This window comes from Hyposmocoma kahamanoa, unplaced genomic scaffold (genome assembly GCF_003589595.1).
Source record: "Hyposmocoma kahamanoa isolate Upper Pololo Valley unplaced genomic scaffold, ASM358959v1 93, whole genome shotgun sequence".
NCBI classification, from domain to species: Eukaryota; Metazoa; Arthropoda; class Insecta; order Lepidoptera; family Cosmopterigidae; genus Hyposmocoma; species Hyposmocoma kahamanoa.
Window position 1 is genome coordinate 13488995 of NW_020654810.1, and position 16140 is coordinate 13505134.

The 16140-nt window shown below is 34.8% G+C and overlaps 1 protein-coding gene across 2 annotated transcripts in view; it reads left to right on the forward strand.

Annotated features, from left to right (window-relative positions):
- The first annotated feature begins 5199 nt into the window (after window positions 1–5199).
- Window positions 5200–16140, forward strand: part of LOC113237408 (calcium-transporting ATPase sarcoplasmic/endoplasmic reticulum type) — a 22312-nt gene continuing 11371 nt past the window's right edge. Inside the window, exons 1-2 of one of the 2 annotated variants that reach the window (XM_026473853.1) lie at window positions 5200–5358; window positions 12868–13012. In XM_026473853.1, the coding sequence (XP_026329638.1) occupies window positions 12895–13012 (118 nt within the window). In that variant the 5' untranslated portion in view covers window positions 5200–5358; window positions 12868–12894. Of the gene's footprint in view, window positions 5359–11696; window positions 11835–12867; window positions 13013–16140 lie in introns of those variants that run through there. The other variant, XM_026473854.1, reaches the window with a different exon arrangement.

The window sequence follows — 16140 nt, forward strand, 5'->3', positions numbered from 1 at the left end:
AGTCTCAATACTTTCACATCAGCAACGAGACTGAGGTTTTCAAAAACATAAATTAATTTACGTAACCGTAGGGAAAGACTCTTAATATGATAGCTAAAAGAAAGTGTGCTATCTAGCTGGACACCCAAGTATTTGATGTAGTGAGTGCGGAGTAAGAATGGACAAGAGCAGGAATTTTTAGAAAAGGAAGGACACGAATGAGCCGTGACAGTGAAAGAGGTGGCGGATGGAAGACCACGACTTGAAAGAGAGAAAGGGAGACACATTGTTTTATCCACGTTAAGGGTGAGAAGATTCTGAGAAAGCTATGCAGAAACTGAATTAAAGCCCAATTGCGCATAGTAAAACACGGACTCCCCGGATTCGCCAAAGAATATCAAGGCAGTGTCGTCGGCATATGTAAAAATAGAACCGTTTCTTAATTGCATGTTACATAGGTCGTTAATATACGCTAAAAATAAGGTAGGGCCGAGAATACTGCCTTGGGGCACACCATACGTGATCGGAAGTTCCTTACTGTTTAAATCTCCAATCCTAACATACTGTCGTCTATCAACAAGATAACTTACAAAAAGGTCAAGCTGAAGTCCTCGAATACCCAACCTTTCCAGTTTAGTAATGAGTAGTGGTACTGATATTGTATCGAATGCTTTGGCGAGGTCGAGGAAAACAGCCATCACCTTCTGCTTGTTATCAAGTTTAGCAACGACTTCGTTAGTTAGGTCTGATACAGCATTATTTGTAGAAATACCAGGCCGGAAACCATACTGAGAGGTAGACAACAATTTATTTTTTCCAGGTAATTCATCAGTCTACTATTTAAAAGTCTCTCTAGAATTTTAGACAGGGTTGGCAGAATTGAAATAGGTCTGTAGTTGTTTATTTGACCTCTGTCCCCACTCTTGAACATCGGATGAATTATAGCGAGCTTGAAGGCCTCGGGGAAGACACCGGTACTAAAGGAAAGATTACATAGGAACGTTATTGGGGAAACTAAAATATGTATGAATTTTTTTAAAAAGGAGCCAGAAATGCCGTTATAGCCCACAGCACGGTCACTACGAAGATTCGCCACAATTCCCTCCACCTCGACCTCATCAGTAGGTAACAGGACAAATGTGTTTCAATAGAAATAGAACACGAATCAGAGGAATGCACAATGGGATACCTTCAGCCAAACTACGTCTAATGTTAGCGAAATATAAATTAATATTGTCTATTGAATTAACAGGACTAGCAGATACGAGTTCAAGCGCAGGTTTTCTCTCTTTGGAAGTGAAAGAGATGTTCTTAATAACTTTCCAAAGTTTTTTATTGTTATTTTGAGCATTACGTAACTGCTCCCTGTCATATTCAGATTTAGCTTTATATAAGATTGTCGAGCAATAATTTCTATATCTCGCATAGGTGGTCTTGAGGACATTATCTTTTGGTGATTTTTTGACTTTCAGGTGAAGCTGGTCACGATTTCTGAGGCACCTTAGATATCCCAGAGTCATCCATGGCTTCTTAAGTGTTTTACGATTTGAGACAACTTTGATAAGGGTATTTGCCGTCATGGCACGGTTGAAGGAGTTAAGAAAATAGGAAGTAGCTAGGTTTACTTCTGTCATATTATATAATTGTTTAAAATCAAAGTTTAAAAGGTCAAGTTCTAAATTTACATAGTCAAGTAATTTAATGGTTTTTGTTTTTTGAGAATTTGCTATGGAATGTTTAGCTTTAAGGAATAATAAAACAGAATCATGATCGGTGATTGATGTATGCGCTATAAAACAGTAGGCTGGTCATTTTGTTTTTAAAATAACGTGGTCTATACAAGAGTAATTATTACGAGTGGGGAGAGAGTGAGCAGGGAGCATCCCATGGAAGGCAACCATAGTCACATAGTCGGAGGCACGCAGATCACTTGAGCTCGTGGAAATGTCAATATTTATGTCTCCTACAAGTACAATATTACTATATGTTGTGAAACGTTTCAGAAGTTGATCTAAAGAAGAAAGAAAATTAGATATATTATACCTAGAAGGGGGACGATAAATACCTATTAGGACTGTGGTTTTATCTATGATCATTGTCAAACAATTTGCGTCCTCCAAAACAGAGTCAATTATTGATATTGAGAGAAGAGAACGGTAAAACACAACCACTCCCTCATTCTGAGAGGTGTGGAAACTAGTGCTGGTGGAAGAGTAGCCCTGGAGAGTAGGTATAGGAGGTGAGTTTAATAGCCAACATTCCGTAAGTACTATTACGTCCCATAGGGTGTTACTTCGCAGAATTAAAGTGCATAAGCCATCAAAGGTACGATTTATACTTCTTATGTTTTGACATAGAAGTTTCAGAGATTTACCATACTGTAGGGAAAATCGTGCACTATCTTCTATCATACAGTTCCCAGCCTCAGCGACAGAAATATCTTCTAAATCAGAATTAATATCCTGTAGATCACCAAATGTTAAATAAATAGTGTAAAGACTTTAATATCAGAGTGAATTGGTATGGCATAATATAACGGAAGCGAGTAATAGGACGATATATAATGAAAATATATGGCAGACTGATAAGAAGACTGAGATGGTATGTATGGAAACTATTAAATTTTGTGTGAGTGTGTGAGTTGTCTGTGTAGGGTGTGTTTTGTGAGTAATGTAAATAATATGTAAAATCATATATTATATATAAATAGTAGTTAAAACTATTTAATTTTATGTGAGTGTGTGCATTGTATGTGTTAAGTCTGTTATGTGTATAATTTAAATATTTAAAAGCACTCATTTTACATAAACAGTAATTAAAGCTAGTCAGATTTAAAAATAATATTAGAACGTGAAAAACGATGTAACAAGGAATACCTAACAAACAAACTAGTCAATTTATAGGAGACAATATTTTATTCAATTCATGCTCCGTGTTTACGCACAGAGCAGAAGAGGCGGCCGTTTTCTGCATAAAAATTCTTCCATGGTTCGTCCAACATCCAACAATTCTACCATCCTTATGCAGTTTGCGTGCAAGGTACCTACAATAAATGACGAGCATTATTAGTCAAAGACTCCGATACATATAATGGCCTAGTTGGGCCCGAATGCTGAATTGATGCAGTCGATAGCTTTGAATCCTTATTAGACTTATTGTATATCCTAGATGATTTAATTATATTTTCCTTCTGCGTTACTGTCTTAAACTCGACAATTACAGCACCAGGTGAAGGCGAGGCTGTTTGAGATTTAACTCTGTAGATATTTCTTATGTCATCCCGCTCAATAGGTAGATTTACGGCAGAACCAATTTTACATACGCTTGCAATCAAGGAGTCCTTATTTTCTCGTTCTGATAAGGGGATGTTTTTTACCTCGACAGTGGCCGTACGCAATTGACGCTCTAGGGCCTCAACTTTCGATTCTAAATCAACTACGTTCTTCTTAAGAGCCGAATTTGAGCGTTCGGAGGAATCTAGGCGCTCGAGTAACTCGTCGTACTTTAAGGAAAAAAATTATATTGATTCCTCAATTTTAGAATTCTGCGCCTGTAATGCTTGCAAAGAGGAATTTAGCTGTTCAAACTTCTTATTTTGCTTTTGTTCTGAGGAAGCAAAATGCTTAGAAATCTCTAAAAGCAGGTTATCTGGGTCAGATGGTTCATAAGTATCTTCATCACGGGGCCGTCGGGTTCTACGCGATAAATTGACGAAATTGTCATTGAATTCAGCTTCGGTACTTTGGTAGTTAAGTGCTGTATCTTAAAATTACAATTCTTTTTATATAATACGAACTGACGGGACGAACAAGTCGTGCTTCTGGTGGTAATCGACACGCCTATGCATAACACTTGCAGTGCCACTCAGAGTTTTAAAATGCAAAGATCTTAGGGGAGCTACCACTGCCTCAGTCACCCTGAAAGATAAGTTGACAAGTCCCACATGTCTATAGTTTCACCAGCACCCTTACCCTTCCAAACCAGAACGCAGCAATGTTCACATTACAGATTTGGCGACAAAAATAGGTAAGTTGGCTGTACCACTGCTACTGAAATTATAGACCTTGAAAAGTTAAAGTTAATTGATTAACCGTACTATGACACGATCCGAATGGCATACTATGTCCCACGCACAGTGGATGCTAATATACATAACGTGTGAACAAACACGCTCATAATTTTGCGAAAATGGACATAAAGATTTTTTCGTTATTTTTGATAATTTGTTCTAAAATTTACTTCTAAAATAAACACTTTTGCTGTAGTACTTGTTGTTATTAGGGAATTATAGTAATAAATCACACGAATTCATCATTCCTCAGATGACAACAGCAAAAATTTTCATTTTAAAATTTTGGAAAAAAACTATGAAAACAACGAAAAAAATCTTTAAGTGCCATTATCGCGAAACTGTGATCATGTTGCAATCAACACGATCACAGTTTTACGAAAATGGTGCAATAACGTATATTGACACGTTATTGCATATCAGCATCCAGTTATGCAAAAGCATGGCAAAAGCAGGATCAGGATTTTGTGCACTCTGCCCGCCGCGGCACCCAATAGGCCTAGCTCGAGTAGTTAAAAGTAGTTAGTAGTATCTTAATCATTTGTTGAGTTCCTAGAATAAATTATATTAACATTAAAAAAAATATTAGCACCGCATAATAAGCACCTTAAGGCCGTATTTATGCTGTCACTCTCTTCTCTAAGCTTTTAACTTAAAGAAGATTAAGAAGTACATGCAATAAAATATTATAAAAAAAATACATTTTGTTTGGTCACATACAAGGTTATATAACAAGTTAATTTCGCTTGTAATAATTTGTAAATTGAAGATAACGTCAAAAATTGTCACAGATTTTTTTCGAAACACCTAGTAAAAAAAATTAATATTCAACCCATATAACCACACAGATATAAGATCACCTTAGTTCATAAAGATCTGAACTTGATCTAGTTGGAAAATTTAAAGCTAGTTGTAGACTTGCCAGCATGACGCTATTATTAAGTCACATTTTCTATTAGAAATAAATAGTAAGATTTGAAACAAGGAAAAATGTTGTAATTTTTCGTGCATATTATGCATAATTAAAATTTGGTAAAAGTAAATTGAGAGAGTTTATGTGACAATGTACAGTTGTAAAGCGTGTGTACTGAGAGTGGCATGCGATGTGCACTCGGGCGAGCTGGCACGAGTCCCGCTGCCCACCACGGAGCTTATAAAAGAGGGCTGCCTTCTGCTCCCGCGCCCGGCGCGCCGCATTCCCGACTCTGTACCCATGGGGCGCGCTAACCACACACGATAGTACCCAAAAATAATACATCAATTAATGTATAGGAACTACCTGTAGTTGGGACCAAGTGATAAGTGATACGGTAAGTCTGAATGTGATAGTGTTGCCAGCGGATTGTGCATTGTGCAGTGACTGTTCAGTGTTGCCAATTTTAAGGAGAAATCGTGTTGCGGAATTTATGGACGTTGCAGTGAATATAAGCTAAATGGAATTGCATTACCACAAAACAAATGCCTTACGGAGTGAAGACGAAGTCAGTGTTATCAGAAGTAAATAAGTGATAGTGAGCATCATGATCTTCCTGGTGTTAAAAGTAATTTGCGGCAATAAGTTTACAATAAATATATAAATATAAATATATACGTATTAAATATAGTAAACGTGAGAAACTGTTGCACAACAATAACCGCGCTGCAAAACTTATGATTTTCAATATTGTCCTTGATAACGAATAATGCGTCCACCATTGCTTTAAAAAAAGAATATTAAATAGTTTGAGAATGCACATTTATTTCTGGTGACACTGGCTCGGGTTTTATCTATTTGGTACTGTGACGTCACATACCACTAAGACAGATTTTTGGATTTTATGTCCATTGTATAGTGATCTCATTCTAATTATACTAACATTAAACGCGATAAAATCGATTTAATAGGAATTACCACACCAAATTATTCTCAAAATTTTATGTAAGCTCTTGGAAACCTATAGGCGAAAAAACCAATCGACTACTCGCCGAAAAATGTTAAAGAATTGCCACGCGAGCAATTAAAATACCTGTGAAACGTACTGTCTAATTTTTACTAAAATCTACACTTGTAATTTGACGTTTGATCATGACGTAAATAATGTGTGACATTAAACTACTTCGTGACGTATACGTTTCGTGTACAAATCGACAACATTAGAATTCATATAAATAAACGCCAGATAGAAAAAAGTAGTTAAATAGAACAAATATTTATACAGCCGCGAAATATTTTGCTGCTTTACATCAGGTCCGTTCAAGTAATTTAAATCTTCTTTGTCATCTGTTAGTCATCGTGACGAAAGAAAATGCACTATAACTACGTATGCTATATAATTATAGACATAAATGCATTTATTAAATGAAATGAAAATTCTCTAAAATCGTTAAATAATTTAATTAATCAAAGTACCGGTTTTATAAAAATGTTGAAGGAGTCTGTTTCGAACAATAGACTCCGACAAGCTGAGGCCCAATAAAATAGTATTATTCAATACCTAAACTTTCCATTTTATACTAGATCAAAGCTTATTGAAATCAAAGTCAATAGGGGACTTCATAACAGTTTGCTATTTTTCGTTGAACAGTAATAATCTATCGAACTTGGCATAAAAAAATAAATGTAGAATTAATCTCTTCAGTGGCTAACCAGAAATATGCGAACAAAGCAACTAATATTAGCTTCGTAAAATCAGAGATAGTAAACCGTACGTACGTCAATACGCAGTTATAAACGCGATAGAAATAAATTCGCGTTTGATTCATATATCTCTGCTCCAATGTTATGTACGGTTGCCAACTCTGTTACACAATATGTCAAATCGCGTAGGTAAACGCAAAATCTCTAAAGCTTTTTCTTAGAAAGAACGCCGGAAACATTTTAGTAAATGTTTAGACTATAGAAAATTGATCATCGGCTTGACAGATAATGCAGTGCACTTTGGAACTGAAGTGCTGAAAATACTAAATTCCTGGAGTTGATAGTAAAGTTACTTGAAATAATTTTAGTCATATATTTATGTGCTAAGGTATTTCAGGTTTCAAACTCTCAACGGACCATATTACAACTAATGACCCGATGAAAAGTAAAAGTCGTTTGTTGTTCGTTGAGGATCGTTGACATTTTAGCACCAGTTTAAGATGCACTTGACTCACTGCAACCAATAAGATCTTGCAAGTCCCCAAGGCAATTTGATTCATGTAAAGAACGAATACGCGAGTGCATATGCGATTTGTGGTTGTTGGCCATGTAGTTGTTGGCCCTAAACCAACCTTCCTAATATAAACTAGCCTGTACTGGCCCGCCAACAGCCCTAGATGATTCTGCCAAAACACTACGATTACGACACTACGATAATTCTATTTCGATTATTACCTTGTGTTTATTTGTAGATGACGGATCGCACCGCGAACGTAGGTACTCCAATAGAAATACATCGTTACTTTATCTAGGAATTTTAAAAGCATGTTTCCTATATAATGTACTCGGTAACAGTTTGATTTCTTCCTACACATTTAACACAGAGAATAACCCTTGAGATCAATACACGTTCCTGCAACTTGACATGGACCAAATTCGTCGATAAAGTAACTCGTTAAACTCTTTTGCACGAATAATGAAATATTGAGATATTATATTAACTAAACTACGAGAGTATGTATTGACATTACAATTTATAAAAATAATTCCTAAAATTATTAAAATGTAACACACTTCGCGATGTAGGTTATTTCAGTGTCCAAGTATTTTGCAAACCAAAATTCAAAAGAAATGTCAATCAATCAAGCGCAAAACAGTGTAACAAAATAAAATTGTAAAATAAAGGGCAGATGATGTCGGTGGCGGTAAATTACTAGGTGACCCTGTACCCTGAGACATTGTTGAACCTTGGAAAGTTCACGCCGCCGCCTGGGCGTACTCGGAGCGTCCTGCCAACTATAACAAGCCATTCATTGCGTGTCAAATCAATGATCGCACGGCAATGAACATAAGAAATTAGGTCGCACGGCGCAATGTACACAAAACAATTTAATTCATTTTACGATTACCGCTGCATTAATGGATGATGAAAACTGATTATTATCGAGCCTGATGCCTTTAATAATAATAATAATCTTTATTTTTCACTTTACAAAGGGTACAAAGTTTTTTAATGTAATTTACATTAAAATTCTTAAATATTAGAGACTTTAATAACAAGAAATTCATCAGAAATACCAAATGGCCATCTAAATTAATAACAGTTTACACTATTTATAACAGACTGTGACATTAATTATTATATACGTAAACGACGTATAGCCAAATTAATTTAGCGAAAGCGATAGTGTAATAATTCGACATTTGCCTATTTGACTTATATCCAAAATCAGTTACGATTATATTGGTAATTGCATAAAGTAAGTATTTTTAATATATAGAACACCTAAAATTAAAATTGATATGAAATTGATATGAAATTGATATTGAATGATTTTTTTGGTAGAGACCATTCTCTACCAAAAAAAATCCTTCGATCCGGATGAAGAACAAATGGCGTACTTAATACCATCATTAAGTCCGCCATTTGTACTTCAGTGTATTGTACAATAAAGTTCAAAGAAATAAACAAATAAACATAATTAAAATTCAAAAGTTTCCGATACCTACTTAGTAGGTATTTAGACACTTTGTTGTTCAAAAATTTAAATCTACTTGTTGCTGCAGTCCAGGATTATGAAAAACACAAACTTTCAAGCTTGTGAAAACAATTTTTCATGGAAGCAAAGTATATGTAAAAAATCGATGAATAATGAAAAGATGAAAATCTAAGAATATGAGCTGTTGTGCTATTAACGAGTTATAAACCTGCAGAAATATTCGACGCTAAGTGATTTTTTAAACGATCGTTGACTCGGATACACAATCATTTTAACTGTCAATCTAGGGATATTTCTCTATTTCTGACAGGCGCCACCGTGTTTCCTTGAAAACATACTCGTGGGGTACGAGAATTTCATGCTTGTCTTTTAGAAACCTTGTGAAAGAGTTCGTCCAGGGAAGTACTACTATCTTACCTGCCGCCGAACGATAATGTGAGCATTACAGCGTTCCGATTTAGAAGGGTAAGAAGGGTGCTTGTCAAAAAAAAACCTGTCAACTTATGCTTCAGGGTGACGGGCGCAGTTGCAGTGTCCCTCAGATCTTTGTGATTTAAGCTCTGAGTGGCACTGCAACTAGCCTGTCGCTTACCACCAGACACAGACTTGTTCGCCCCGCCACTTGATTTCATAAAAAAATCTTTTCAAGCTTTTAAAACAAAACTTTTTTTTTCTCCTCTTCATAATCTGTCTGATCAAACAAACGTTGAATAAAGATCTCTCCATCGATTTATACGTTCCCCATGGGTAATTTAAATGTGCTATGATGTACCACGGTTTGCTTGAGTTTCAATATTTATAGGTAGTAGTTCAATATTAATTTAGACTTAATTTAACTACAGAAAAGCCTTACTAAAAGAAGCAGTAGAAATTAAATAAATTATTATTGTACTGAAGATTTAATATAATATATAGAAATATTACGCAGTATGTTACAGAGATGACAATTACAAAAAAAAACAAAGGAAAACAGGAAGTAAAATAATTGTATGAAAATTAACAAACCCAGAAACAAAAACAAAATTTAACAACATGACTCTACGGAGCAGGCTAACCTGAGAATTTCTCTATGTTACAAAACCTGATCGTTCATGCTGCATGATCCAAATGAAATATTAAGGACACAGAACTCGCAGAACTGAACTGACGCTACAAACAGGTTCTAGACCGGCGACAGTATTAATCGCTGGTGAGTAATAGACTTTCTTCTATCCAATACAAACTTGAAAGAAACAGTGTAAGACGGCTCCCTACATTAAACGACCCGATATCCTGGACAAGATATCTGGATGACATTTAAATGCAGGTTGCATTATTATGACATTTATTAAGTGCGTTCCTCAGTACAATGATGCTTTACACAGTAAGATCGTGCTTTGTGGCCTGCCTTGTGGAACACCTACGTCCATCAGCGAGCTGCAATGGACCGTTAATGATTCAATAGGTTTAGTAGAAGATATTATACGGCTAATAATGACGAAGCCCGCAATTTTATTTCTAAATGTCAAATCAATTTCATTTAACCGCAAAAGATAGCTACGTTATTCAAAATAATCGAAAAATGTCAAAAATAATTTACAGTTTACGTGTACAATTTCCAACTGTAACCGTATTTATGCATTTTCTAGTTGTCACTGCCCGCTATCGGGCAATGAACACTGTGAAGTGTGTTCCCTATAATTTTTATTCCAGTCACCGAAATAACGTTAACATTGGCATTCATCTGTCCCGTGTGATTTTCTATTTAAACTGTCTAAATATATTCCAAGTGCTCTAGCAAGGCTGACATTTTTGCCGCGACTATGTCGTTGAAACATCGCAATCGTAAATTATATTTTTAAAGGTCAATATCAGCGTAAACGTACACAATTTTACACTAATGTAAAGTTGTCTTAATTATTTCAGTACAATTAGATACACAAAAATGACCCGTCTACCATTAACATTTTACGACAGATTTGAAAGCGTAATCTCGTCGTTTAATTAAATTGATTAAAAAGGTACACCCAATCACGCATCGGTTTATGCAAGCAGTCACTTTTTAGCACTAGTGCTAGTAGTAGGTACATATTTCAAAAATACAAGAGTACATTAGGGTTTACACTTACGATTTAAATTCCGCCCTACAGCATTGATGACAAGATTTAGAGTATAAAACTCAGTCTGCTCTTGACCATATGTACTTGATTGTATGTGTAATTAATTATGAATACATAACTTTTTAGGGTTGATAACCCCAGCTCCCGAAGTAAAATATTTTTTCCTTAACTAATGACACCACACAATGTACTTTATTATGAAAAACCAAGTTTTTGTTTAGAGATCTCACTAGAATATTTTTTCTGTATAATTTACGCCGAAAGTTAGGCACCAACTTTGTAATTTTATAATTTAAATTAAAGCAGAATTGCTGTCAGCTCAAAGTGCACCCGTCATATCAATATAATATATATATATATAATAAAATTCTGAATATCATAATAGCGTCATTATTACTAAAATAATTTTCCATGTAGGGTACTTTTTTATCAACATCAAAACGAACAATTATATTTCAGCAAATGTTGAATAAAACATGGACAAAATCGGTATGATTTTTCTTCGATATCAAACTACAATACTGATACTATGAATGGCATTATTGATAGCGTTATTTGATCAATAATACTAGTGATTATGCTTTTAGTGTTAATGACTACCTACTGTTTGCGCAAAAACATGATTTCTATATTGCACAAAGCACCTTCGTATATAGTAAGTTACGATACTACAAATTTTGTTTATTGCCATACAAAGAAACCAAATGAATGCAGAATTATTAAATATCATATTATGTTAGTAATATATAATCGCTCTCATGAGTGGCTAGGGCAGAACGCAGAGCTCGACCCGGGCCGCGTGCGCTATAAAAAGATCGTCATAGGACGGTCGGCGACGGCCGCCTCACGACATGCAACCCTGGAAAGCGACTCGGCTGTGCCATCGAGTACTGCTGCCAAAATAATTAAAGAAATCACCGCCGCCGGTGTCCCTCCGCCGCGCCAACGCCGCTCTAAAACCGTCGCTCTTTGCCCGGGAGTTACTACTCGGGGCGCGGCGGGAAAACATCTCCCGCGCCACTCTTATTTCTTCTTTCCTTCTCATCGCTGCCGAAAAAATATTGTCATCAGTAAGTTGCAAAACATCTCCATAAAATATAAGTACCGTGAGTGAATCAAACCATGAGTGAAGTTTAGTGCCATAAAGAGCTATTCATGGATTAGTGAAATTAAGTGACTAGTGTTATGTAACTCGAAAAAACTATAAAGACGTTTCAGATTTTAAAAATACCGCAATTTGTAAGCGCCTTGTGCTCCGAAATAGCACCGTGTCACGTGGTACAAAACCGACCTATAGTATTGCTCCACATTTCTGCATGATCGTAAATTATATTCCGCTGTTGTGTATATAAACTGCACATTTAATGCCACTTTTTATCCTTTTACATTCTACCCGTAAACAATTTGTAATTTTTGTCTAAGCTGAATAATTAAGTACGATATTAAAAGATGCCCTATTGATAAAAATAGTTCACGTACTACGTAATAGGTGGCGTTGCGGCCAACTTCCTATACGTCAGTTGAGAAAAAATGACGGCTGCATTGGATACGTGTTCTTGTGGTTTATGATATTTACGAGAAAAAGTATTATATTATTAGTGGATTAGTACAAAAATTAGTTAGCAGACTAATAAATAAGATAGACATTGTAAATTAAGTGAATCATTAAATAATACTGTTTAATCTCATGTTATAATATAATTTTTTGGTGAGTGGTGCAGTGATCAAACAGTTTACGGTGCTTCCAGCCTAGGAAATCGCTTGTTATCCGTATAACTTGCCCCAATTTAGTAAGCGGATATAATAAGGCAAGAGCTAATTAATGCCTCGCGGGGAAATGCCAGTTCTAGGTGTTTTAGAAACCCTGATTATTTTGGGTGGCCAAATCAGTCTATGAATGACAAAATCAATGAAGTTTGTATTAAAAATTCGCTATAAATTGTAAAGATTTGTTTCTAACTTCGTTATAATTCTGGATGGAACACTGTACTTGAGTGTGACATGTTGATCTGGTCGTTCTCTACCAGAAGTAACATAACCTCAACATATTTTGAGTCGCGATGATGACTCGTCATTTCTAACCTATATTCTCTTGTCTTCTAGAACTGACGGCAACGTAAAAATTTCACCATGGATGACGCTCACTCGAAATCCGTGGAAGAAGTCTTAGGATATTTTGGCACAGACCCAGACAAAGGTCTCAGTCCAGACCAAGTGAAAAGGAACCAAGAGAAATATGGGCCAAATGGTAAGTAAATTTTATTAAAATAATCAAAAACTTATGTCACTGTAATACAGGATTATATTTTATAAAATACTAACAACCTCATAGGACTATATTACTAACATCAAACAACAACTTTTGTTCCATGACTTTTTACAAAACTTAATAAATTGTCAAAAATGAACTTTTTAAGTTTTTATTGTGCTATATGACACTTTTTAGGTCTGTGTTTGGTTATAAGTTTCTTAGCAACGCCTTTGCGTTTTTGTTTGCTATCGCATAGAGTTATCACTGTTTAGAGTGATCTATTTAGATATTGTTCGTACAAAAGTAAAATCTGATGAATCATTAAATGTCATAGAATAAAAGTTGTTGTTTACGGTGTCAGTAATATGGTCCCGCGAGGTTGTTAATATTTTACAAATAATCCTGTACATACCAAGTCAGAGCAGGAAAGAGCATGCAATCATAAGAAATTACAAATTAATTGACTGCTGTCCTTCAAAATTACCCGCATATTATTATCAACTTCATTAACATGGTAATTGGAAATACATTGAACACTATTCAATAATATTTCCACATTTAATGCTGAATTATAGCTATTTTGCAGCATTGAATTCCTATATCTGAAAATAAAAACATCTATTTTTCTATTGTTATATGAAACTCTACATTTAGAGGTACACATTTAAATGTGCATCTTGTTTAATACATCAATCATTAAAGGACTGTCAAAGATCATTTTAACACTGCACTAGCACAAAATGGACACATTTGGAGTTTAAACCCTTGTCAGTGGCTTTTTAACACTATACAAATAACAACAACTCTTTGATGTAGTGCTACTGTAAGGTTAAGGTAAAGATTTATTTGTCTTTGTTTTATTGTGTATAATGTAATTTACAATAGTTAATTCTAAAATTACAGTTAAATAAGTAAATAAGTTACATGACATGAACCATTTTTCATTTAAAGATTAAACAGATTGTAAATTTCGGATGTTGTGTAAACAGCTATATTTGCAAATAATTAAAGTTTGTCATTGTGCAAGAACACTTGTTATCAGTCAAATCACCTCTAGCCGATTTTTCTTCCGTGCATTATTTATTTGACTTTAGTTAAGATTTGCTAAAATTTATGGAAATGGGAGTCTTACTGAATTCTATTTAGTAATAAATTGAACATAATTCATTTTTCAATACTAATTTAAGTAATTAAAATATATATATAAATATACAAATCAATTAAAATTTACTAAATGTTGACAAAATTCTTACAGCATACGGATATAATGGTCAGTCAAACCTAACTTGAAATTTATTTAAAAAATTATGTCAATATATCATAGCATATAATGTTTTTACCGAACTAATTTTTTTGAGAGAACTCGAGTTATAGGAATAGGAATCAGCTATACGAGATACGGACAAGGAGGGCGGAATTGTGAATCATCTCTAAAAAAGTAGCCCTGTAGTTATGTTACTACACTATGTAAATTGAATATAGACAAGTATGTCTCAATACAGGATGTAACAAAAAGGTTATGCCATATTTCAGCAGGTATTGATTCTAACAAAATCAAACTGTTAGCTTCTTCTTCTTAAAAAAATTGTATACATGCATGTTACCGATTGGTCGCATTTTGAATGGAGAATCAAACTTTTTTTATATAAATAGATTTTTTTGCTAATGGAGACTGATTCCATGAGTATGATAAACAGCTACACCCTCTTTATCAATTACTACAACTGCAAAACATCATATAACAGCAACGTTCCTCATTTCAATGAGACTAAAGATACTAACAATGTAATTTAATGGCCCCAAAACAGTGTCCACTTAGACAGTAGTTGAAAACACGAAAATGAAAATTGCAACCATTGTACTCCTCACAGAAGCGTTGCTTGCTCACTAATTGCTCTGTGACTGAGTTTTTGTTAGGCCACATACGCGTCGGTTCTTTCCATCACTATTAGACAACGCGATATAACCAGCTCAATAATTGTTTTGCTTTACGTTTCCTTGATTGACCTATCTTTACTGTGACACTGTTGTCTTCACGAGACTTACGACCACAGAGATTTTTTTACATTGAAATACAACGTCCCCTTTGCCACTAGGCAAGACAAAGTAATGTGCACAAAGACTCCTAGCAATAACCTTCATTTCTGCTATTGACACATAACTCGAGACATTCTTATCACTTAAAATCGCTAATGTTTTGCTGCGGATTAAAAAAGCGTCTTATCAGTCAACCTAAAGTTAAATTAAGTTAAATATAATCAACCTAATTAATAGAATAAAAATCCTTTGTATGTACATTAAACTACGCTGAGTGACAGGCAACCTTTGACTCATTTGAGGAGACATTAATTTAGGGCGTGTCAGTAGTTCATTTCACTCAATAACTTTTTTATTTATGACCGACGCATTTCAAATTGAACGTTTCATTTATTATCTCTTTACCATATCAAGACCAATCATGCTAATGGTATTATCACATGTTTGCGTATTATCGTGCGAATACAGGTGAAACGTTTAGCTTTGTCTAAAAGCGATGGTTATCGATGATATGTGTCATGATTTCTAGATTAATTAGCTTAGATTGTACCAGCGTATGTGGCAGAAGTATGTCGATGGCATTTATTTATAGGAGCTTCAATAGCCAGCGCAGGAGGCCGACATTGCCACTGGTGCGTGTGCACAGGCACGATCGCGCCCTGGAGCGTGACAATAGGTGTCACACGACCGTCACTTCTCTAACCTCCAGTAATAATTATAGAACTCCACCTGTACAAGGGTTTATTTCCACCTATTGCTTTCACTGCGTAATATTACAGTAATTCTTTTCTAAATGTATGTAGAAAAATATCTCAAGCTTTAACAAGTATATCATGTTTTAGAATGTAAGCTTTATATTTAAAATCTTTTATCACAGGGATTCACTCTTGACAAATTAAAGATCCGCCAGTTGACATAATGTTGTATAAATTACCTAAAATATTAATAAAAAAAAGAAAACAGCGTACTGAATGTCACCAAGATATCATCAAAATATTAGTGTTTTTTGTTTACAAAATCGCAGCTTTGTAAAACTCAGATTTGTAAAATCTTTGAGGTGTACCTTTTCATAGCACTAAAACTATAAA